The 26121-nt window shown below is 41.6% G+C and overlaps 1 protein-coding gene across 1 annotated transcript in view; it reads right to left on the bottom strand.

Annotated features, from left to right (window-relative positions):
• The window catches only part of PEX5L (peroxisomal biogenesis factor 5-like), a gene marked incomplete at its 5' end in the record, with an annotated part of 50904 nt that overhangs the window by 6985 nt on the left and 17798 nt on the right, over window positions 1–26121 (bottom strand). The window contains 6 exons of the mRNA XM_005883023.2: window positions 1271–1428; window positions 2088–2253; window positions 3165–3362; window positions 4844–4914; window positions 8132–8275; window positions 10854–10970. Of these exons, the coding sequence (XP_005883085.2) occupies window positions 1271–1428; window positions 2088–2253; window positions 3165–3362; window positions 4844–4914; window positions 8132–8275; window positions 10854–10970 (854 nt within the window). The remainder of the gene's footprint in view (window positions 1–1270; window positions 1429–2087; window positions 2254–3164; window positions 3363–4843; window positions 4915–8131; window positions 8276–10853; window positions 10971–26121) is intronic.

The following is a 26121-nucleotide window of genomic DNA, read 5'->3' as shown; positions in this document are numbered from 1 at the left end:
AGTCAGTTACCTATGGAGTAGTACCCATATGATTGTCAGCTGATTTCTCAACAGAAACTATGCAGGCCAGAAGGGAATGGCAAGAAATATTCAAAGTGATTAGCAAGAACGGGAGTACCCATACGACTGTCAGCTGATTTCTCAACAGAAACTTTGCAGGCCAGAAGGGAGTGGCAAGAAATATTCAAAGTGATGAATAGCAAGAACCTACAACCAAGATTACTTTATCCAGCAAAGCTATCATTCAGAATTGAAGGTCAGATAAAGAGCTTCACAGATAAGAAAAAGCTAAAGGAGTTCATCACCACCAAACCAGCATTATATGAGCTGATGAAAGGTATTCTTTAAGAAGAGGAAGAAGAAAAAGGTAAAGATAAAAATTATGAACAGCAAATACATACCTATCAACAAAATCTAAAAAAAATCAAGTGAATAAAAAATCTGATGAACAGAGTAAACTGGTGAATATAATAGAACCAGGGGCATGGAAAGGGAGTGGACTGACAATTCTTGGGGGGAAAGGGGTGTGGGGGTTTTTGGGGGAAAAAAAGAGGAACAACTGTAATAATCTGAACAATAAAGATTTAATTAAAAAAAAAGACACAAAGGTCGTTTGTGGTCCCTGTGGATGGGGAAAATATAGAGGACACCCAAGTGATAATGAGGAATCGTGAGAGAAGGAGAAGAACATTTCAAACTGTAAACCCACCATTTACAAATATTTCCTTAACATCGTTTTATTACTCACTTTATTGGTTTAGAGAACCTGGGTTCTTGGTTGTGCTTTGCCAAAACCTGGCCCTGGACCCTTTTAAAGTCATTTTGCTGGGTTCTCCTGCCCCCCCCCCCCCCAGGTTTTCTTTTTCTTACCAGGAAATTGAAGGTTCGGATTATTCTCAGAGTTGCCCTTGAGGATGTTAAGAATCCAGATAACTTGTCCCAACCCTGGCTGACCGAATAATAATAATAATAATAATAATATCACTAGATGGGGCCTGGGAATCTGCATTTCACACGGTGCTGGTAGGATGGCTGCTCTCTAAAGACTGAGAAACACTAAACAAATTGTTGCTGCTTCAGCCGGCCTCAGGAACTGAAGCTGGGAAGCTTACCCTTAGGAGAAGGAGGAGGAGGAAGAGGAGGCGGAGGAGGAGGAGGAGGAGGAGGATTACCCCTAAAAGGAGGTATTTTGGTGGCAAACCACCTTTCAGGTTACTCCGCCTCAGCCCCGCGCGTGGCTCTTGGCCCCCCGCTCGCCGCCATACTTCACCTGTAGGCGCCCAGGTTGATGCAGCTGATGCCCAGGTTGTATCTGGAGCGGATGAAGCCGGGCTGGATCTCCAGCGCCCGCGTGTAGGCCTCCACGGCTTCCTCGCTGCGGTCTCCATTCGCCAAGGTCGCCCCCAGACGGTTCCATAACGAATAGTCCTGATGACAAAGGGAGAGGTCTCTCTCTAACCACCAGCACCAGCCTCCGTGCCCAAGTGTCCTCCTGTCCCTGCAGGAGAAGGCTGATGGCTGAACATTTCTCCCGCGCTCACGGGACGAGGGCCGGGACGTGGTGAATTACTCAAAAATCCTTAGGGACTACTTTGTGAAGTGACTCTCATTCATCAAGGAGAGCTACCATTGGATGCTGTCAGGCAATTCGTGTTTCTATTTTAGGTATGTAAGTATTAATAGCCACAGTAGCATGTCATTAGTACTGATCGCTTTCAACCGCGGGGTGCAGGGAAATAAAGTGTAGCAAAACTGCCCAGCCCTGCCCAGCGTCGGTCAGTGGTTAGAGCACTGGTCTGCGCACTGGAGGGTCTCGAGTTCAATTTCCAGTCAAGGGCGTGCACCTGGGTTGCAGGTTCGATCCTGGTCCAGTTGGGGCTCATGTGGGAGGCAACCAATCCATGTGTCTCTCTCACATTGATGTTTCTCTCTCTCTCTCTCTCTCTCTCTCCCTCCTTTCTCTTCTCTCTCTAAAGGTCAATGGGGAAAAAAAAATACTCAGGTGAGAATCAAGAAAATGTACGAAGTACATCTGGTGAAAACTTTTCTTTAACAGAGAACCATATGGTTTCTTGCTGTGCACTTACCTCTGGCCGAACAGTTAAGGCGGCGTTAAATGCATCTATTGCTCTATTAAATTCTCCGCTCAGGTGGAACAGCACCCCTAGACCTGTCTGCAGGTCTGGGTCGATCGTATCTCCATTTTGGTGGGCAGCTTCCAGATATAATTCCTTCACGCCTTCCAGAACAGAGCTACCAGGGGGAAAAGTAGATTTGTAATCCAAATAGTCTGAACGTAAATGATTTACTATTATGTTCGCTGTTCTTTACAGACTGAAAAAAAAAATCTGGCTTAAAATACCTCAAGTGTATGAGAGGACTATTATTAATACTGCAGTTTAACAATTCCTTGCTGATTTTCATGACATACTTTGTCGTACAGAGATACGAACAGTGCTAGGAAAGGAGAGTTCCACTGACCCTGTAAGTAGAAAACCCTAGGGCAGTGGTCGGCAGACTGGAAATTGAAGGTTCGGAGCTCGCGAGCCACATGCGGCTCTTTGGCCCCTTGAGTGTGGCTCTTCCACAAAATACCGGCTCTTCCACAAAATACCGACTTCTGTGCATGGGCCACGAAGTTTCAATCGCACTGTACGTGTGCGCCCGCATGTGGTATTTTGTGGAAGAGCCACACTGAAGGGGCCAAAGAGCCGCATGTGGCTCACGAGCCGCGGTTTGCCAACCACGGGCCTAGGGCTGGGTGTCCCGAGGCCTCAGTGAGAAAGAATTTAACATCATGGTTTATTGCTGATAGAAACAAAATTGCAGAAGAAAGGGCTTCCATTGTCCCCCATACCTCATTCTCAGGCTTTACAAAACTTGGCACAAGGCTACTTATTATAATTTATTTTGGGTTAATTATATGTCCAAAGCAGTTGGCTTTAGTGTATGGCACTCAGATAAATATCTGTGGTTGCCCATGATGTAGATCACGTGTCCAGAGGTTGGCCCCACTCTCAGCTCCATCTTTTAAATCAGTGCTGCTCTTCTGGCAGAACACTGTCCTACACGCCATCTGGAGCGGGTGCTGGGGACCCCAGGCTCGTTCTTTACCGTCTTGGTGATTAATTGTGTGGAAGGGTGTAATTTAATGATGTGGATACCTATCCACCGGAGACTTAGACATCCTCCGGGCGAGGCCTGGCGATCCCTTCTTGCTCTTCACAAGGTATTTGTACTTTGGGTTTTGCTTAATCCAATTCTTCAGCGCGTCACAGGCATCCTGCTGATGGCCCGTGTTCGTGTAACTCACGGCCAAAGCCATCAAAGCTTTCAAGTTGTTCGGCTGCAATTCTAAGCACCTGAAGGAATTGGGGGGGGGAAAGCCAGTTTCAGATTTTTTTTTTCGGAGTTAGAGTCTGAACAGTTCTTTAGAAAATCTGAGGTCTTTATTAATTAAATGGTACTGCTAAGGTTATGTGAAGCCCCTGGAGAATATCACATTCATTGCCTACATGAAAATTAGGACCTATGCTTATTTTTAAGAAAGTTAAAACTCACCCTGATGCATGCCAGTTTTGGTAATTTTAACAAATAATTTAAAAGCTATAGAAAATGTAGCTAATCCCTGAACATAATTTATTAGTAGTTCATCTAATGAGAAGTAGGGGCTATCATTCACGCTGCTCTACTGTCAGTGTATGAAATGCACCTTATCCACAAAGCAAACTGGTTTGAATTAAATCTGGACATCCAGAGGTGAAAGATGGAACAGCGTTGTGTAAAGGAGAGGGAAATCCCATGTTTCCAGACTATCAGTGTGGGCTTACGGGAGGCCCAGGCTACGATGCTTCCCCTCATGCTATTCCACTGGCCTCTGGCAAGGGCTTTTTAAACCTTGATGTGCATGGGAATCATCTGGGGATCTGGTAAATGCAGCCTCTGATACAGAGGGCCTGCGGTGGGCCCAGGCTGGGCGGGTCTGACAGGCTCCCAGGTGATGGTGATGCTAGGAGTCTCTGGATAAGACTGAGTAGCAAACCCTAGATCACTGGTTCTCAACCTTGGCTGCACATTAGAATCACCTGGGAATCTTTTTAAAATCCTGATTTCTGGGCCTCATCCTCCGGAAATTCTGTTTCTTTGTTATGGGGTGGGGCCACAACATTAGTAACAAAGAAACAGAATTTCCGGAGGATGAGGCCCGGAAATCAGGATTTTAAAAAGATTCCCAGGTGATTCTAATGTGCAGCCAAGGTTGAGAACCACTGATACATATATATATGAAAGAGTAGGGAAAGTGGGAGTCTATTTGGTAGGGGCTGTCCTCCCCACCCCCAGGGGTTAAATGGGGGCTCTAATCAAGTATGGTGCGATGCTACACCCTCCCAAAGTAGTCTAGAGCTTTAGTCAGGGGCTCAAACTTGCAAGTTGCTAAAAATATCTCAGGAGATGCTTTGTAGACACCAGAGCTAAAACTGCATTGAGATTATTTTGAGTATATTTTTTTTTCTGAAGAGAACTTTCAGATGCTGCGGAAGGATAGGACATTAAAAGGACCATTTATTCAGTGAGTCTATTTTATGACTGCTTCTGACATAGACTCTTTCACGCTAATGAAGGCCAATGATTTGTAAATGGCCTAACATTGAGATTAAGGAACATTATTTCCTCATCAGTTCCCATTTTTCACAGCTCTGTATAAGTCAGATGGGGCCTCTCAGCACTTCTTCCGGCCCAATTCTTTGCAATGTCTATGAAGGTCAAAAGGTAAATCGGAAGCAATGGGAAATCCATTAACAGGTGTCCACCAGTCCCGTGGCTTTGCACTTAGCTTCACTACCTCTGGAGGGCGACAATAGCTGCTTGCTCGTTTTCATTCTCTGCCTGAGTTATCCCGAGGAACTGCCATGCCTACGAGAAACAACTGATGTCAACATTGCAGGAGGAAGCAGAATCACTCATGCGCAGTAGTTGATTTATTTGCCCGAGACAGATCCCTCTATGCAGAGCAACCTGTCTCAGGTGGGAGAGTTTTGTAAAAGGGGAAAATATCGTATGCATTTCTTCAGTCAAATTCTTCTGTGACACTTAGAAACCTCTCCTGTGACCCATGGAAACCCCCTGAGTTTCTGAGATATCAGGTATCTTAAGACCAAAAGATAAGTACACAAAAGTATGCATTTGTGATGCAAAAAGGTAGAAAAATAATCCAGAAATGTAGCTAAATAAAGTTGACAGTAAGAAATCTCAAGATGTACAAGATTAACTTGTATAAACAAAAGTCAAGCAGTTATTAGAAGGGGCAACAGGAAATTTAGAAACTAGGGAAGAACAAAACCAAACCCCTTACAAGGCGTTTAATGCCCTAATATAGGGTTGGGCAGTAGGTTTACAGTTTTGAGCACATGACACAGTTTATTCCTGTGTTGTTATTTATTGCATTATTTTCCATGTAAACAACTATAAACCTACTTTTGCTCCACCCTGTATAGTTACTGTTAAAATGCACAAAATATATAAAGTGCAATGTAATGCACCTATAATTTTAAAGCCTACACTTAACACTTTATATTGCATCATAGCATTTTTTCATGTTTTTACAAAATCTTCCTACTTATAGTTCTTAATTTAAATTTTGTTGAATGGATATACTATTATTAACTCAACCAGTTCCTTTATTGCTCTGAGATTGTTTTCAACCCTTTGCTATTGTAAATAATGTGAGGAATATCTTCAAGCAGATAATGTTTTTCATATCTAGAATGACATTTTTAATATTAGTACAATAATTCTCACACCATTACAACAGCAATGCACATAAAAAAGACCTCCCATTACACATATTGTCCTCAAATTTGCTGGGGGTGTATCTGAGTCTTGGGGATTTGAAAAGGTTTGGGAAGGGCATAACTCTCCCACCTTTGAGAACCAATGCTATGAATGTAACCAAGTGTCATTGAAAAGGTTTGGGAAGGGCATAACTCTCCCACCTTTAAGAACCAATGCTATCAATGTTTTAAAACAAGCTATATGAAAACACTTATAGAGTCATCTTAAAGTGCTATAAGATTATGAATTATTATTACACATACCATACACACTCATAAAAATACTATTTTCCCCCAGAATTTCAGTGACTCTTTTTAATCTTTCAAATGTACACAAAGCAGCATCCATTTTTTATTTCACCTTCCATACATCCTAGAATGCTTCTTAAGAAGAGATGGATAGAAGTCTTTCTCTGAGGGCTTCTTCCTAGGCTCTGGGCATCACTTGCACTGTCCACAGAATGTCTACTATTTTAGATTGGGGTCTACACAGATTCAGAAACCCTGGGTCATACATTATCTGGAACCCATTTGTAACCAAGTGTCCTCATTTTCTCATTAATGAATCTGGGATAATAATGCATACTTTTTCTAACCTCCCAAAGTTGTCGTGTCAAGTGATATAATAGACATGAGAACATATGGCATCTAGAAATGTAAGTTGACATTATTTTTTTGGGGGGGGGTTGACCTGTATTTTTCTATTAATGCAACGATTTTCTCTTCTACAATGATTCAAACATCTTTTTTGTTGTTGTTGACACTATTACAGATGTCCTCCCCTTTGCCCACTTCCACCCAGTCCCTGCCACCCCTCCCCTGGCCTTCATCACTCTGTTGTCTGTGTCCATGGGTTATGCATATATGTTCTTTGGCAACTCTCTTCACCTTCCTTTTAAAATATCTTTTGAAAAATTCTAATATTTTGATTCAGAATGCCAGCTCTCAGTTCAATCTCATTTCATTATCAGTGTTTTGACTAACAAGATACCAGGGGCTTTCGTGATCAGTTTACTTGTTCTTTCAACACGAAGTACAACCAATAGTGGCAATAAAGGCTAAATACTGATGTAGCAGACACTGAACTGAGCACTGAATGAATTTAACCCTCACAAAACCCAATGAGATGGTTATTATAATCGCGATGTCCACTTTAGATATGAGCAAACGGAAGCTAAGGGGGTTTAAATGACTTGCCCCAGACCACATGGCTCATGGCTGACCAGCAGTGGAGCTCAGGATACTGCTGTATTTGAACCCACACAGAATGGCAGAGTCTGAGAAGCTTAACCACTATTCCATACCGCCTTCTCAGCACTGGACATACCCATTCCTAAAAAGTTCTCAAATTCCTCTGGGCATATTTCTTATAAGAAGTTTCCTGAAAATTACAATCTATGAAGAAGGACTTTATACCTGCCACTATCCTATGACAGACCTTCACAGGTTTGGAAGTGTAGTGGAGCAAGATAAGATCGCAGAAGCCTCTTTGGTGGTCTCTCCAATCACCTTTCACACCTCAGAGAAAGGGGTTTTTCTAACACGCCTTTTCCTAGTGCTCCCTCCCCATGGCTTTCAGGATGAAGGTCAATCTCTTGCCTACCTCTTCTTGCCTCCACTCCTGCCATTCTCTCCCCCCTCATCCCCTCGCCTAACCTAACGTTTCAGGTCCCTCTGCTCAGCCAAGAACCATTTCCTCTAAACAACAACGCCACTCCCCTGCTGTCTTTAATGAATCCTCTCTCCTTGGAAACTCAGCTTTGGATCCACTTAGCGGGGAAGGCTGAGTCAGTGTCTTGCTGTCTGCTCTCCTCGCCTCCTGTGCACTTGCATTTATTACACTGCACTGGTTTGTTTACTTGCCCCTCCAGATAGACCACTGACCCGTCTTTTCAGTTGTTCTATTTCTCTGGCCTTTCAGGGATCTGAGCCTAGTGTGGGGCACAAGTCCCGGGACGGAGTGTGTGTTCAATAAATGTGGAGTGAGTAAATCAATGGGGAGAGAGGTGTCTCTCTAGACCCAGACAAGGCAGCACACTGCCCCCTGAATACCGCTGCCGAGCTTCCAGGTAGGCAATTTTAGTTTTTCATTTCTTTCCTCCACCCTTTCTTTTGTGGCACCATAGATAGATATTGCAGATTTGGTTAGAAAACAGTTTATATCACACTACGCCAGGCTAACTCCTTTGGGAACCGTTACTCGATGAAAATGCTACCGGTAGAGCTCTGTGCCACCCTCTGTCCCTCAACTAGCGCGTGCAGCCCCCCTCTGAGCCTGGCAGGATGAGGGGGAAAGACACCTCTGCATCTCCCGGGTCCTGAAGAATCGCGGCCTCCATGAAGAGGATGGTGACTGGGAGGTCCCCTTCCTTCAGCCTCTTTAAGCCTTCTTCAAAGGCGCCTGGCCAGTCCTTGAAGGGGTTTTCAGTGTGGAAGTAATAGCCCTACAACACAGAAGGGCCAACACAGATCCATCGGTTTATCTCCTCATTCTCACATGCAGTAAGCTCTTTTAGAATTTAAATTAAATTAAAGTGTTTAATTAATTTAATTGCAATTAAATTCTTTTCTTTTATTTTTTGAAAATTTTATTTTATTTTATTTATTTTTAATATATATATTTTATTGTTGATAGTATTCCAGATGTCTCCCATTCCCCCCTTTAACCCCTTTCTCCCAGCTCTTACCCACCCCCTCAGGTCTTTGCCACACTATTGCCCATGTCCATGGGCTATGTAACTAAGTAATATGTAAGTTCTTTGGTTTATCTCTTCTCATCTCACCAACCCCTAATTGAGGTATGTTTTATTGTGGTGAAATTTTATTTTATATACATAACATAAAATTAACCATTTAAATTTAAATTACTGTTTTTTTCTTATTATGAATGTACATTTTCATTGTATACACTTTAGATTTTGTAGCTTTTTGTCATTGACTAATATAAAACGTACCCCAAATGCCGCAACCTAAATATGATCACTGCTAATATTTTGGAGTTTGTTTTCATTCTAATATTTCTTTTGTTCATTTTGTTTTAACCATCCCTTGCCCTGCTCCCCAAGATTGTAAAAATACTGAGTTTTTGCATATATTTTTGCTACATGATCCCACAGTCCCCTGAAGTGTTAATACTGCATACTGTACATCTGTTTATGCACTGTGGCCCTTCTGAGGGTTATAAACCATTGTAATATCTAAGATTTCTTTTGTCCTCCCACTCCTCAAACCAGTGTATGCCCCATTGCTGGCTATATCGCCCACTGAGAACGCATGTTTTAAAGTTATAGATCTTCTTTCATTGTAAAAATTTAAACAATGCAGAATGTTCAAATAATCTTCTAGTGTTTTTCTATGACTATGCACATTAAACAAATAAGCTCATGCTATCGGTGCAGTTTTACAGTGTAAGCCCCACTTCGTTTTAGTTATTATAATTATTTATATTAACATTTACTTAGTCAAACCCCTATTGATGGGCTTTCAGATTATTTTCATTTTTTTCATAAATAAAGTTACAGTGAAAGCCTCATGCTCAACTCTTTGTGTGCATTGATTATTACCTTAAGATAGACTTCTAGAGAGATTTATTAGGCTAAAGCTATGAACTATCTTGAGGCCCTTGATATGTGTAGCTGAATTGTTCTTGAGAAAGTATGTCCCAATTTAAACTCTCAACAGAAGTCCCTGAGAGACATTATTTATTGCAATGTTAGCTACATGGATTATAATAAAATCTTTCTAATTTGATAGATATAATTAAGCTAGTCTGTTGATGATGCTACTGAGGTTTTAAAATAGATCAAATGGAGACCTTCAGAAAGACAAACCCCTTATCAAAAGCCACTGAGCTTATGTAATTGTGTTGCGGATATGGGGTCCCAGGAGTGTGGGGCTCAGGGTCCTAGCCATAACTCAGGTTCAAGGACTGTAGTTCAAAGGGGGGGGGGTAGGGATAGAAATGGGAGGCATCTGTAATTAGAGTCTGATGTTCTGCATCAATGTTCTTTCTTCTTACTTAGTTTTGATTTTCTTTTTGTAGAAAAGACAGTTATTCTTAATGAGAGGGTTGTTCCAATTTTATGAGATTGCCTGGCCTACTGAGGGACACAGAATATGAAGAAGAGAAAGACATTTTAATGACTATGTAGATTGAAAATCCCCTAAGATCAGAGACTATTAATCATCATTTCCCTAGTAGCTAGTGCAGAGTAGACACAAATAATTATTTGTTGGATTGGACTATCATGGAAATTATCCAGAACTAAATATTATTGAGACTTCCTCCACCAAAATCACAATACAAGCATATACTATATCTGATTCTCCTCCCCAGTATAAGAAAATTCCACATATCTTTTTATCTTTCAAGTCATTTAAACTTATTTCTCAAGCCCTCCCCTCACCAACTGTTTTTAAAAACACAAATCCAAGGGCAACTGGGACCTCATGGGTAATTTGGCTGGTTGTTCACTGCGCTCGCATTTGCTGGAGCTCCTGTCAGGGAAATATCTCTGAGGGATCCCCTTGGGACTTGACCTGGTTGTGTGAAGGCTACCTTTTCCACTGAGTTTCTTTGCTAGCTGTATAATGACTACCTGTGAGATACAGTCCTAAGCCCTGCTTCATTCCCCTGCCCATTAATATCATTTCTGTCAGCTCATCTATGTGGCTCATGGGACTGACTGACAGAAAGCATTGTGGGATTAGCCCAGGTCTTGTTCCAACACACCCTCAAAGTCAGCTAGGCAAGCAGTCAGGATCCAAGCTGTAGTTGACTGCCAAACTGTCTGTATCAACATTGATAAAAATAAGGGTATTCCATTCCAGCTTCGCTGCTCTGACACATTGTTTGATTATATTGCTTTCATCTACCAGAATTTCTCCTAGATCTGACTGATATTAAATTGTCTGTTTGATTCTTAGATTTTTTTCACAAAATGATTACCAACTAATGTATAATTATATGATTCAGAGAGATTGAGAAAACCTGTCAGCATGTATAAGAAGAGAATTGGTCACCTTCTCGCTAGCTGAAATTGTAACTTGGTTCTGGGCTTCTTGGTTCTCAGATATCCAGTTCCTCCGGGCCATTTCTTCCCATTCTGCTTGCATCTTATCCCAAAACTCTGTATCTGACTAGGAGACAGGAAAAATAAAGAGAGATGGATTTAAGAGCATGCTCGATCGTTTGGGTTATTTCCAGAAAGACAGTTTTCCTTATGGATCAAAATGATACTCATAGTCGAAGAGCTTCTGGAGGGTCCTCAGAGGTCAGAGTGTTGAACTGAATGAACTGTGACTTCCCCCAGCAGGAAAATCGCTATCATCTGAAGGTCCTGGATCATTTAGACCAAATTCAGCTAAAAATCCATTACTTGACCAGACACAGGTTTTAGGAAGGGTGGCCTTTCCTCCTAGGATATGAGGAGCTAGAGCAATAGCTTTGGGACTGGGTAGGCAGTGACTTGGTGAGGCAGTTGGCTATGGACAAAGAAAAGTAACATTAGTTGATCCTACTCTGCACCATGCACTGTGCTGGGAGAAATGTGATCCTAGAACAGTGACGGCGAACCTTTTGAGCTCTGCGTGTCAGCATTTTGAAAAACCCTAACTTAACTCTGGTGCCATGTCACATATAGAAATTTTTTGATATTTACAACCATAGTAAAACAAAGATTTATATTTTTGATATTTATTTTATATATTTAAATGCCATTTAACAAAGAAAAATCAACCAAAAAAATGAGTTCGCGTGTCACCTCTGACAGGCGTGTCATAGGTTCGCCATCACTGACCTAGAAGGCTATGGTCACAAAGCTAGGGTTGCACAGGATTTGACTCCTAGTCTCGCTTCCAAGGTCAGGCTTATCACCTTATGATAAACCTGGCCTCCTGAAGCTAAAGAATGAAGGACCCTGGCTTTGTGAACCCGACTGAGTCATCTTCAAGGTCTTTTCTATGGAGGGATAATTTTTAAAAAATCACTTTTTTTCTTACAGTGTTTTTTTTAATCTTTCAAAAGGGAAACCTGTTTTTACTTCAGAGGAGATCTGTGTTCTGGATGGAGGCAGAATTTTTCTCCAAGATCTGTTCCAGGTTGGCTTAGGTGTCCTGGGAGAGGAAAAAGGGGCAAGTGTCTTAAAGAACTTAAGAGAGAAAGGGGAACTTCCCAGGGGTGGGGAGAGAAGAGGTGGTAGGTTCTGAGATGAGTGAGAGACTGGTGCTTAGTTTTTAGGTATTTCCCTAGCAAATTAGACTGACCTCCAAGGGGATGACAGAGGGGATGATTGGGGGAGAGGCCTGACTTGAACTCTGATCTCCATGTGTCAGGGAAATAGAGAAAAAAATTGAATTTTAGGGAGCCACTTGGGGCTTGGCTGGCTGTTAGCAGCAGCAAGGCAAATAAGAAAGGGAAGACTCATCCTTGTTTTCTGGCAGCACAAATGCTTCCCAGATTTGGTGTCTGAGACTAAATTACTTCCCAGTGTGGCAAGAGAGGTGCTTGGAAACCACCTTATTGTCTTTTAAAGAAAATAAAGAAATGGACATTTCCTGAACACTCGAGTCTGGGGCTGAGATCCATACTCTAGCTGCAAATCTCAATTTCTATGATTCTAAGTCCTGTGACTTGTTGACACACCATCAACTTGATTTGAGGTTGCTTTTCGCCTTTGAATCCTCCCAGTTTCACCTTCCACACCACCCTCATGCCTGGTGGTGGTTGTGCTGTGGCGGGAACTCTTCAAAGTTGCTTGGAATGATAGATATAACCTTATTTCTTCTGCATACAAATGTTCAGGGAATAAAGGTAAACACAATGCGACTAATCCCAGGCTACTAAATAAATAGTAGGCCCTGCTCTCTTCCTTTATCGTATCCAGAATTCTCATTCCTACCACAGTGCTCAGTGGGGGCCTCCCTTCAACGAAGGCTCAGGGCAGCAGGCATCTTGAGAATCTACGATTGGGATGCTAGAAGCACATGGAATGGCCACGTCGCATCCAGGTTAAAATTGGGAATAAAATTCAAAATTTCTTTTACAATGAGTTGTTTTAGTAGAACACCAAATTGTGCAAACAGAATGATCTCAGGTATACAAAGGCAATGGCTAGATAAACTACTTGAAGGAAATATGCTACCCTGCTAAGAGTAATCTCTTTGAATGAAGGGACGATGGGTGATGCTTCTCCTGCTTCTTTACATTTTTCCATACTTTCTGAATTTTCTGATTTTGCATTAATTTTACAATAATAAAGGTTAAAAAAAAAACAATAAAAATACATTAGCTTTCCCTTTTTAGTACCATGAAACCTGAACACTTAGATACTAAGGAGTTAGGAGAAATTTTTTTGGAGTCTCATTGTCTGCCTTGAATAGCTTTTCAAAGATGCAGGCTCATCCTGTCTTCATAGATGCTGACAGAAATCTGTCAAGTGAACTTTACAATGTTTACTGACTTTCCCAAGCCCCCTGGTGGGTAATGTGAAGTGCCAATGACTTCCAGTACTTTTTAAGGCAGTTACTTGTTCCCCTATTGAGGTTCTTCAGAATTTAAAGCGATTACAAGTCTTTTGAAGGAAGGAACGAGAAAGATTTTATAATGTGTGCATCTGGGTTATAAAAAGATGCATCACCTTTCCTGCAGTTTCAAATGCGAGCAGGGGGTGCATAAATAAAACTACTGTGGGCATCAGAGGAACCTCAGCTCAGGGGGTGGGGGCTGCCCGGCTCTCATTTAATGATACACACCAGGCCTCACTGTTACCACTTAGAATAAGTTCTGACTAATTAGAGTGCACAGCACAGTTTCATTTAATTACAGAAGACTATTTTTAACACAATCAATTTTCATCCAGCCTCAAAATCCAGACTTCATTCACCTAACCGCAATTAACACTGCTGCTTTTTTCTATTTCTAATCAGTTTCAAGAAACCTGAGACATATTTGAATTTTAAACATTCTAGACAGGACTGAGGGGATTTAATATATTGATGATTTTCTTAGTTGTCCTGATATTTTGGTAGGTTGTTGTTTTTTTTTTAATATTCCACAGGTAATAAGTTATATGCTTATACCAGAAATGAGCTATTGTTGCAAACCATTTTCATTTTCAAAAATAGCTTTCTGATGATATCAATGGTATTCTTAAAAACTTGGGATATGCAGTATGATGGTTAAGAACAGCAGTTCTCTCCTCAGACGAACCTGGGAACAGATTCTGGCTCCATCACTAACCTTCTGCAAGTACTATTACCTCCCCAGGTCTCATTTTCCTTAGCTTTAAAAGAAAGATATATAATAGTGATCTTGGTTACTTGTTATGAGGACTAAATGAGAAAATGTAAATGTGGCATATAGCGCATGGTAAATCCTCAATAAAAGTAGGTGTTCTTGTTAGTGTTTTTCCAGCATTGAAAACTATTAAAAAAACAACAACAAACGATAATCACCCACAATATCAAAGATCAAATATCTGTATTTGGTGTTTTAATTACATATTCTTTTCCAGATATCTTTCCATTAGTCATATTCATCTTTCCCTTCTAATTATTAAAAAGGAGGAGGAAACTTAAGAATGTTGTGGCAAAATGGACTGTTGTATAGCAATTAAAATGGTACTTATGAAGAACTTCTTACAACCTGGACTAGCTTTTGAGTTATAATGTTTCTTGATAAGTAATATGATCACAATGATAGAAAACAACAAATAACATGCCGGGGAAGCACCAATAGCACTGCTTTCATGGGATGGGATTATGAATAATTTGCAGCCATCACCTTTCCTTGTACTTTCAATATTTCCCAAATTTTCTATTACTAGCATGTGTTATTTTGGTGAAAAAGTGGTTAAAAATGGTGACGTCTTTTTAGTTTTACTTCCTCCAATGATCCCACACTAGAGCAATTTCTTGCCTCTCTGAATTCCTTCAACACATATTCAGTGTTAGTGGTTTAGAACAAGAGAGGTATGCAATAGAAACTGCCATTACCCCTGTGAACTTGAGCAAGTCATTTTAATCCATCTGTACATTATTTTTTCTTATTTGTAAATTGAGAAGACTGGATTTATTAGCTAAATAGCTGAGGCTTCGTTGTCTATGATTCAGAAGATCGGAATAAGGGGAAAGAGAGTATGTTCACTGATCTCGAAAAATTATACTTTAAAGCATTTTCCCCAAAGCATATTTGACATTTTCCCTTCAGTTTTTGATTGTAAAACTAGAAAATAAAAATTTCTATGAAAATCATGACAAAATTAAATATTAATTATAATAAAGAATAAGAAAATAAGTAATTTAGTTTAGAACCAGGACATTTTAAAGATAGCAACATATTATCACTTCCCATTCACCAGTCTGTTCTGGTCATCCTTGAGTTAAAACAGAAATATTTTAAACTTTGTGGTCAAACATAACTGCTGATTAGAATGATCCTGGCGTTGTGATGTGCAAGGACTGATCCGTGTGAGACTATATGCCATTTCTGCCTGTCAGGAATCTCACTTTCTTTTTGCCTCTTTTTTTTAAAATTTAAATTCTTTTTTGTTTAAAGTATTACATGAGTCTCCTTTTCCCCCCATTGACCTCTCCCTGGCCGCTCCCCCCCCCTAGCACATGCCCTCCCCCCCTACTGTGTGTCCATTGGTTATGCTCATATGCACGCATACAAGTCCTGGGTTGATCTGTTACCCCCTCACCCCTCACCTTCCCTCATAGGTTGGACAGTCTGTTCGATGCTTCTGTGTCTCTGGTTCTAATTTTTGCTCATCAGTTTATGTTGTTCATTATATTCCACACATGAGTGAGATATGTGATGTTTATCTTTCTCTGACTGGATTATTTCACTTAGCATAATGCTCTCCAGTTCCTTCCATACTGTTGCAAATGGTAAAAGATCCTTCTTTTAATAGCAGCATAGTATTCCATTGTGTAGATGTGCCACAGTTTTCTAATCCACTCATCTGCTGATGGGCACTTAGGCTGTTTCCAAATCTTAGCTATTATAAATTGTGCTGCTATGCAGGGGTACATATATCCTTTCTGATTGGTGTTTGTGTTTTCTTGGGATATATTCTTAGAAGTGGGCTTACTGGGACAAATGGAAGTTCCATTTTAAATTTTAAAAAAAATATATTTTATTGATTTTTTACAGAGAGGAAGGGAGAGGGATAGAGAGTTAGAAACATCGATGAGAGAGAAACATCGATCAGCCGCCTCCTGCACACCTCCTATTGGGGATGTGCCTGCAACCAAGGTATATGCCCTTGACCGGAATTGAACCTGGGACCCTTCAGTCTGCAGGCCAACGCTCTATCCACTGAGCCAAACCGGCTAGGGCCCATTTTAAATTATTTGAGGAAACTCCATACTGTTTTCCACAGTGGCTGCACCAGTCTGTCTTTTTGCCTCTTTAGATATCCATTGATTAGCTGTTACTGGACAGAACTTTAAAAAAACAACCAACCAACCAGTCCTTCTATATGTGCAAAACAAAAGACAGCACACCTTGCATGGTGAGAAATGAAAAATCACTATGCAAGGCTGGGTAAGTGCTGAAGTGAAATTATGTGCAGTCAGTTTGGGACCTCATTGCTCTGAGATCCAGTAGCCCAGGCTGGTGAAGACTGGCTAAGCTCTTCCCATTCAACACATCTCTTGTTGACTAAGCTCAGTAGTAGTTAAGGGTTCCATATGGCTGCCCAAAGACAACATTCAACCTGCGGCTGCAATCATAAATGTGAAGCACCTTGCTCAAGGATGGGATAGAATTTGAATTGGTCAGAATTAGTTTGAGCTCTGGGTGCAGCCTGGGTGTCCCACGGAGTGAGGGGTCATTGACAAATGAGTAACTCAGGCAAGAGTGAAAGTGCGAGAGTAACTCTGTTTATGAAGCGATTTACCTAGGAAAGCAGGGCTCTGAGGGGTGATGAGAGCTGAGCAAGCCAGCTTAGCCTTGTTGTGCAGATAAGAGAATTAAGAAGAGTGAATGGCAGTTCCAGGGAGTAGACTTTTATCAAACGTGATATGAAGCTGCCTGAAAATGGAGTGGGCTGCTTCCTCCTCAGGATGGATGCTCCAATATTAGAAGTCTTCAGAAACAGACAGAATAACCAATGTGAGGAGTGTTTGTTAAGACAACTCACAGATTAGCTGGAGGTTTGACCCAATAAATTCTACATTCTCTTACAACCCCAAAGGTCTCTGGTTGTAATACTAATAATGAATTGACTTACTGAGTAAACAGGAAGGCTCAAAATGAATAAAATCTGAATGAGATAGGAAGTGGATCTGTCATGGGTGCCCTTTCTCAACCTAAACAGTATAAGGACAAAAACACATGGGCTTCGACATCAGCTGGAACAGGGTGGAATCTGGCTGTGCCCCTTGTCACATGACCTCTTCAACTCAGTTCACCTCTTTGACTCAGTTTCCTCATCTGTAAAATGTAAAAGGTCTCTCAGGGTGTTTGTGCAGATTAAGTGGAACAATGTATGTAAAGTGCTTAGAACTTGAAACATTAAGAACTAAGGAACTGGCTGAAATAGTTAAAGCTATTTTATATTTGTAAGTGAAAAAGAATTATTTCCCAAGATAGAGAGAGGATGCAATCCCACAAACTGTAAACTGTGTGGTTCAGAAGTGTTGGAAACCAAAAATATTGGTACTAGCACTCAACATAGATTTTCCGGTTGCCTCTGGTTAGACATGCCTTCTTGTTTAATGGAGCTGCCATCACTGCAGATGTTGGCAGGCACCGGGCAAGTAGCCAGAGGCTCTCTCCAAACAACGTGCCAGCAGATTAGCTGCAGAAACGTGGGGAAGAGAAATTGGAAATGATGGGAAGGAGAGGAAAGGACACAGGAGGCTGGAAATAATACAACACAAGCCTTGAGCAGGATGTCAGAAGGAAACCAAGAGCCATTTCTAACACAGAATCTAAGGTAGTTAGCTTTCTGTTCTTTCCTTCCTCTTCTGGCGAGGGGCAAAGAGGAATGGAGTATTAAAGCACAGTGAGCAAACCTGTTAGCCAAATGGGCAGGTTACTGCCCATTTGCCTACTCATTAGCAAACGAATGCCTTGCTAGGACTGGAGTTTCACATGACTGTATCTATGTCTGTGATTCCAGCGGTAATTATATTCACAACAAAGAGCTGGCCTTAAGATGCTCTGGAACCAGAGGTTTGGAGACCAAGCCTGGGTTTGCTGCCACTTTGGGAGTAAGGTTTCATGGGGTCAACATCTCAGAGGCTGTTTATTTCTTGGTACTAGCACTCAGCATAGATTTTCCGGTTGCCTCTGGTTAGACATGCCTCCTTATTTAATGGCCTGGAGGCCTGCTCTTTGGGCAACTAGCAGCATGGGACTACTTGACCACAGGCATGAGGAGATGGGGAGGGTCCTGGGGTCTGAGCCTGTTCCATGTGACAATGTCATGCGATAAAGGATTGGTAGTGTGAATCGGTTCCACAGGGGGTTTCTTCTCCTTCAGCTGTTTCTATGGGTAGTGAATAGTTACTGGGAAACTCTTTAGCAGTTTTAAAAAAGAAAGTATTGGAAATATTTACTAAACCCAAACTATGTGTTTGTGCTGTGATTGATAGGACTATTAAACAACACAGAACAAAACCAACCACCTAGATATGGATGCCACTCCCAGGAAGCTCACTGTCCAATGATAAAGTAAAAACAGGGGTGACTGTAATTCAGGATAGGGTGAACAAAGGATGCAAAAAGAGATGAAGTTGCTTGCTCAAAGGCACACTATCCTGGTAAAAAACAGAGCCAGAATTCAAGACATTTCACTCTTCCCTGTTATGGCATAATGCACCTTGTGAAGTGGCTACAGCAGTGTTCCTGGTCCCCGTCCTCCTCAGAACCTTGCCACTCCATGACGAGGCGGAGTCTACTGCCTGTCTCTGAACACTTCCCGTGACAAACAGAATGTGATGACAGTGACCTGGTGTGGCTCTTAGGACTAGATCCTAAAAGGTGATACAGATTCTGCCTCCCTCTTTCTTTCTGGACACACCCTTGGAATCTAGCAACAAGGCTGCAAGGAAGCCCAGGCCTCAGAGAAAGGCCATTTTGGTGTCCTGGCATCCGTGCAGCTAATGCCTCAGTGACCACCAGCACCGCCGGCTGTCTGCCTGTGAGTGACAGTTCCTCAGAGGATCCGCACGCCAGCCTTCAAGCCATGCTGACACCTATGCACCAAAGAGGCGCCATCCCCTTCCAGCTCTACACAGATTACAGATTTTTGAAGCAAAATAAACATTGTTATTTTAAGCCATATGTGTTGGAATAACTTATTACATATCCAGAGTAACTGGAACACACTTGGGGTCAGAGGACAGAGCAGGGAAGGAAGGTGAGGTGCAGAGAAGGGACCTAATGACAGGCCTTCCTCAAAGGGCTGGTGGTAATGGAGAGCTGCAGCATCCCCCGGAGGGCACACTGGGAACAAAGAGTGCTGTGGTCAAACAGCTTGAGAGGCTTTAAGTTAAAACTATAGGCCAGACCTAGCCCAGAGACGTTTTCCCTCCTAAGCTTAGATACAAAATCTCACCTCAACACCCAGATTTCAGACCTTTCATGAAGATCTGTGAATAGTAGGCCCACATGTCTGGAAGCAGCACTCTCAGGTGGCACATGTGGTCCTCTACTTCAGTGGTTCTCAACCTTCCTAATGCCGCGACCCTTTAATACAGTTCCTCATGTTGTGGTGACCCCCAATTTCATTGTTACAAATTGAACATAATTGAAGCATAGTGATTAATCACAAAAACAATATGTAATTATATATGTGTTTTCCGATGGTCTTAGGCGACCCCGCTGCTCTACTTCATCATGGTCACCACCAGGCCAGGCCATTACTTTACCTGCCTTGCTCCTGGAGGTAGCCAAGTTGGCAAATTCTGGACAAATGTGAACAACAGGATCTTTGCTGCGTGACTTCCCAGGACTTTCAAATGTTAGTATGCATTAATATACATGCTAACTATCTAAGAGAGAGATGACCCCAAATGAGCGTGTGTGTGTGTGTGTGTGTGTGTGTGTGTGTGTGTGTGTGTGTGTGAGAGAGAGAGAGAGAGAGAGAGAGAGGGAGATTAGGGTTCTCCAGAACACAGCTTGGGAAATGCTGATGTAGAGACCCAGGGCATAAGCATAGAAAGGTCCATGAAAACAGAGATTGTTGGTGGGATGAATTTGGTGAATCTTAAGAAATGGGCAGGGATAGGCATTTACCACACACAGTTTATGTGTATGTGACTGTTTCCAATGAAACTCATCTCCAACGAGCCAGCAGGTTCTCGAATCCTCACATCTGCTGTGTGAATCAGAATTCTTCAAGATTTTGTTGTTTTATTTTTCCACAAAAAGAAATGAAACCCAATATGTGAAGGGAAGAATTAAAGTAATTTTGGTATGTTTTTGGTAAGACAACTCATTTGATGCATTTATCTTTTCAATATTAACTAGTCATTGAAAATGGCCTTTGAAACTATATATAATTGTATGTACAGATTAGACAAAGACGGGAAGAACACGAGAAAATGAAAACAGTTAATTTATTAGTGTAGTGGGATTTCTGGGTAGTTTCTAACCCTTCCTCCCCCAACCTTTTGATTTCCCTTTGCTCCGACCACAGAGCTACACTGGCCAGGGCTCATGCTCTTTTTTTCTTTTTTAAAATGTATTTAATTGATTTTTTTTACAGAGAGGAAGGGATAGGGATAGAGAGAAACATTGATCAGCTGCCTCCTACCCACTCCCTACTGGGTATATGCCTGTAACCAAGGTACATGACCTTGATTGGAATCAAACTTGGGACCCTTGAGTCTGCAGGCCGACACTCTATCCACTGAACCAAACCATTTAGGGCTTGTCGTTGCTTTTAAAATAATTTAAATAAGAGAGACAGTTTGATAAAGAAATTATTTTCTGGTGACTAACAACGTTTAAGTTCTATAATTGTTTCAAGATCTGTGAAACATGCAAACATTCTCTGTATTGGGAATAGTGGTTAAGGGTAGGAATTTTGGAGCTAGACTGGTTGGAATTCAAGTTCCATCACTGAATTGTGCTGTGACCTTGAACAAGTTACCGAATCTATGTCCCAGCTTTCTCATGTTAAAATGGGATATGGCTGCTGTAAAGCACTGAGCTACACACCAGGGGAACATATACAGCTACAACTAAAGCAAGCTTAGGGTGTCTGTGCGTATAAACAGGCTCCTTCTTCCTCTCCTTTCCTTTGCTGCAGGGCAAGGCCATCAGAGAGATTGTTTTAGAAGCAGTTTCCTTTGCAACATTTTACCTGGTGATAAAAAATTTTACCTGCTAGACTTCCAAACCTCAGAGGGAAGGCTGGGGGTGGGGTGGGAGGTAATCAACCAAAGAATTTGTATGCATATGTGCATAACTCATGGACACAGACAATAGGGTGGTGAAGGCCAGGGGTGGGAGGCAGAGGTCAATGAGGGAAAAAGGGGACATATGTAATGCTTTCTTTTTTTAAAAAATATATTTTTATTGATTTGAGAGAGAGAGAGAAACATCAATGATGAGAGGGAATTATTGAGTGACTGCCTCCTGCACGCCCCCTACTGGGGATTAAGCCCACAACCCGGGCACGTGCCCTTGCCTGGAATCAAACCCGGGACTCTTCAGTCCGCAGGCCAATGCTCCATCCACTGAGCCAAATCAGCTAAGGCGTACTTTCAACAACTGGCTATATCTAATGCCAATGTTGACACTACCTTCCACAGTGACCCTTCCCCCCATCCTTTAGGATTAATTATGGGGAAAAAATTGGGCCAGTCATGTTGATGGGCAAGTCAAATTAAAAAATCACTCATATTTATTGGTCATATTATACTGATATTTTGACTTTCTCCCCTCCACCCCTGCCCCCCTTTTTTTGACTACTTGATGGTCACAACAGTTGACTAGATGTGAAGATAGAGTCTAGATCCAGTTTGTAATCTTTTTTAAAAAATATATTTTATTGATTTTTTTACAGAGAGGAAGGGAGAGAGATAGAGAGTCAGAAACATCGATGAGAGAGAAACATCGATCAGCTGCCCCCTGCACATCTCCCACTGGGGATGTGCCCGCAACCAAGGTACATGCCCTTGACCAGAATCGAACCCGGGACCTTTCAGTCCACAAGCTGATGCTCTATCCACTGAGCCAAACCGGTTTCGGCATCCAGTTTATAATCTTATGAAGATAACAGGGAGGAAAACGGCAGAAGCTGCTTTCTTGGACACTGAAATCAAACTAGCTGACTCAAGGGCAAGACAAGGATTCTGAAACACAGCCAGGAGCCCCCTGCCTTGGACCAGAGTGGTAGTATCTCATTTCTGGGTGGAGTGGGGAGGGGACTGTGTTCATGCTGCCTGGAGCTGATATCCAGCTGTTCATAACTACTGTGGAGCTAGGTAGTTTCTGTTACACCCACCCATGCCTTCCAGATGGTCAAAATTATCACACATTCTCCTTGTGTTTTGATTTATTGGCCTGTGAGGATTAATTTGGATAGAACTAGAGAAATATTTTCTCTGCCAAGGATACTAGGCATTGCATCTAGCTTCTTGGCAGCAACGGACTCATACCCGGCATCATAACACAGAAGAGAAGCCCAGTAAAATGCCAGGCCAGCGACTCCGTGGCCTGGGAGAAAAATCTGCCATGGTAGCACTCTTTTCTACAGAGCCTACCAAACAATGGCGAAGAGGCTATGGATGGATTTATATTAGACTGTACTGGCAAGAATTGTTGGACTTTAACAAATGACATATATTGTATTGGTCTTGGGAACTATTATGTAATTAGGCACACATTTGGAAGGGTCAGGCATAATGTTTTAAAAAAGAAATACTTAGGTGTACAAGATAGTAGTGCTTTTCTAATGTCTATAAAATTGATTTTTTCATACATAATCTTTTTATTGAGATGACTCATAAAATTTGAAGAGTAGCATCTTCTCAAAGTAATTTATTATATATTATACTTATACAGTTAATTCACTCACTCAGCCAAGTTATTGACAAGCCTACTATGTAGCAGGCAATATTCTAGTCATGGGTATAGCAATGAATAAGACAGATGCTAATCCTGCTACTGGAGTGTGCAGTCTGGTGGAGCATAGACAAATGCAGTATAGTACTGTAGGATAAGGGGAGAATAGGTACTCTAGAAGCAAAGAGGAGGGGAACCCAAATTAGACTCGGGAGTTCTAGGATCTTCTGGAAGCAATGAAAACCAATGGAGACTCTAAGAGAGAAATTAGCAGGTAATGGGGCGAGGAAAGAACATTTCTGATAGGAGGGATAGCATGTGAAAAAGCTAGAAGGATTACATGGCCTATTCTAGGAACTGATAACTTAAGATGATGCCAGTGTAGATATCAAGGTGGGAGTCAGGGTTGAGGATGTAGAAGCAAGAATGGTCCAGATCATGAAGAACCTTACATAAACAGGTCAATGAGTTTGGACTGTAAGAATGTGTAGAAGGTCATGCAGATGTGTGTTTTAGAGAGCTTTCTCTGCTTGAGTGAAGAGAATGGAATAAGTGGAACATTCCATTTTTACACTTTGGAGGCAGTGAGATCAGTTCTAAGGCTGTTAGAGTTGTCTGTATAAGAGATGATGCCACCAGAATAGGGTGTTGGCAGTGGAGATGGAGAGAAATGGGTGGATTTGAGAGATATTTAGTGGAATCAATAGGACTTGGTGTTTGATTAGATGTTGGGAGAGTGATAGATGTTGGGTAGGAAGGAGAGAGAAACTGGGGAGGGGGTGGGGGATGAGGAGACGAAGCTTTTCCTTGGAGGACCCCATTCTCTGACTTGAGGAACAGAAAAGGTAAAGTAGGGTTACAGTGAAAAGCTCGGATCCGGGTATGTTCTGTGTAAAGTGCCTATGATGTGTTTGAGCATAGATGTTGATTAGGCTGCGTGCTGCGTGCTGCGTGGGTTTGGTCTCAGGAAGAAACCCAGAGCCAGGGATGAGGATTTTAGCGTCATCAGCATGTGCATGTTGACTGGACTCACACAAGGGGAAGTGTTCAGTCAGTGAGATGGTGTTAGGATTGGAGAGCAGGCTGCTGGGTGTTGCGCTCTGGAGAACAAGGAATAGGCAGAGGAGAGAGAACTCCCTCCAGAGGGAGGAAGAGTGTGGGGTCAGAAAATCCAACGGAAGAGAATCTTAGCGGAGGACGTGAGAGATTAGACTGGGATGGAGTGTGTCTGTGAGTGTGACTAGTAATGAAGTCATGCTTTCACCCAGAACAGCGTCCATGGAATAGGGGTGGGAGCCAGATCACCACGGATTGAAAGCAAATGAAAATAAAAAGACATACACTGTCATACATTGTAACAGTAAAGAAAACCATCTTTGGAGAGTTATTGAAACTGAAATAGCTGAATCTTCACTTAACCGGCTTTCCACCCCCCTCAATTTTATGCGTCTATACCTACCCACCCACCCACCTACCCACTTACCCATCTACTTATCTACCTAGCTAATCTTTAACTGGTAAGTCAAATGCCTTATTTGAATCATGGCCAAGGCTAAGGCTGGGAGTGGGATAGGGAAAGAAACAGCCACATTTTCTTTTCCTGTTTTTTGTCCAATAGAATCAGCATCACAACAGGAAGTAAGAAGCTTTAGGAATTTCTGATCCACCCCCTCCTCCTGGGGATGAATTGTGGGGGGGTGGGGCAGAAGAGAGATAAATTAGGAGGCTACTGCAGTAATCTGGGATGAGATCAGGGTGATTACAATGGAAACAGAGAGGAAAGAGCGAATCAGAGATTTTCTAAGCAAAGAAATAAGAGGATTAGTGACAAAACTGCATTGCTTCCTACTAAGAGCAAAAATGTTGTCACCTTGAATATGTATAACTTTTAAAGAGCTTTCAAATATTTTAACTTATTTGACCTTCATCAGTGATTTGTCCAATGTCACTACCTATTAATAACCAAACCAGGGCCAGACCCATATCTCCTAATTCCTACTCTATACTCTTTTCATTAATGCCACCTTGTTTCCCTCATCCGGTTCTGCAGCTCTAACCTGTCCTTAGCATTAAGGATCAGTCAATGCTGTTGCTTGGCAAATATTATCTTGGTTGGAGGAAAGAGCAGAACAGAGCCCTTCTGTTTGTCTCTTGTCACTTAATTTCCTGAGACAAACCAAGTTCATTCTGTTTAGAAGTACAAGGTCATAGATAGTGTACGCAGCTTTTTTTTTCTATCAGGAATGAAGGAAACTACAGTAGAAAGTTACAATGAAACTCTTTGGTTGTGGTTCCAAAAAAAAAAGAGGAACGAAAATATAATAAAATAATTGGTGTCTTACTACCTATGCAGAGTCTGCAAAAAGATACATATATCGCTCCAACATCTAACCCATAATCCTTATAAAGCAGCTAACATTGAAGGGACCAGGGGACCATTCATGAAGTGAATGGTCAAGAATGTGTGTTTCTCATGACCAGGTTTGGGCCACCAAGGGCAAGCCAACCTGAAGCTATCATGGATTCCAAAAGGAGTTCCTTGAAGGGTGAGGATTGGTGATCTTCTTTTTAAAAATATATTGTTATTCCCAAGTCATTATGCTCAATTAATATTTGACAAAGGAGGCAAGAGCATACAATGGAGTCAAGGCAGTCTCTTCAATAAATGGTGCTGGGAAATTTGGTCAGATACATGCAAAAAAATGAAACTAGATCACCAACTTACAGCATACACAAAAATAAACTCAAAATGGTTAAGGACTTAAAGGTAAGATGGGAAACCATAAAAACCTTAGAAGAATCCATAGGCAGCAAAATATCAGGCATATGTAGTAGCAATATCTTTACTGATACAGCTCCTAGGACAATGGAAACTAAGAAGAAAATAAACAAATGGGACTACATTAAAATAAAAAGCTTCTGCACAGCAAAAGAAACCATCAACAAAACAACAAGAAAGCCCACTGCATGGGAGAACATATTTGCCAATGTTATATCCGATAAGGGTTTAATCTCCAACATTTACATGGAACTCATACAACTTAACACAGTGGTTCTCAACGTTCCTAATGCCACGACCCTTTAATACAGTTCCTCATATTGTGGTGACGCCGAATTTCATTGTTACAAATTGAACATAATTAGCGCATAGTGATTAATCACAAAAACAATATGTAGTTATATATGTGTTTTCTGATGGTCTTAGGCGACCCCTATGAAAGGGTCGTTCGACCCCCAAAGGGGTCGCGACCCACATGTTGA

This window comes from Myotis brandtii, unplaced genomic scaffold, assembly GCF_000412655.1.
Source record: "Myotis brandtii unplaced genomic scaffold, ASM41265v1 scaffold751, whole genome shotgun sequence".
Lineage (NCBI taxonomy): Eukaryota > Metazoa > Chordata > Mammalia > Chiroptera > Vespertilionidae > Myotis > Myotis brandtii.
This window is presented reverse-complemented; position numbering and strand designations above follow the sequence as displayed.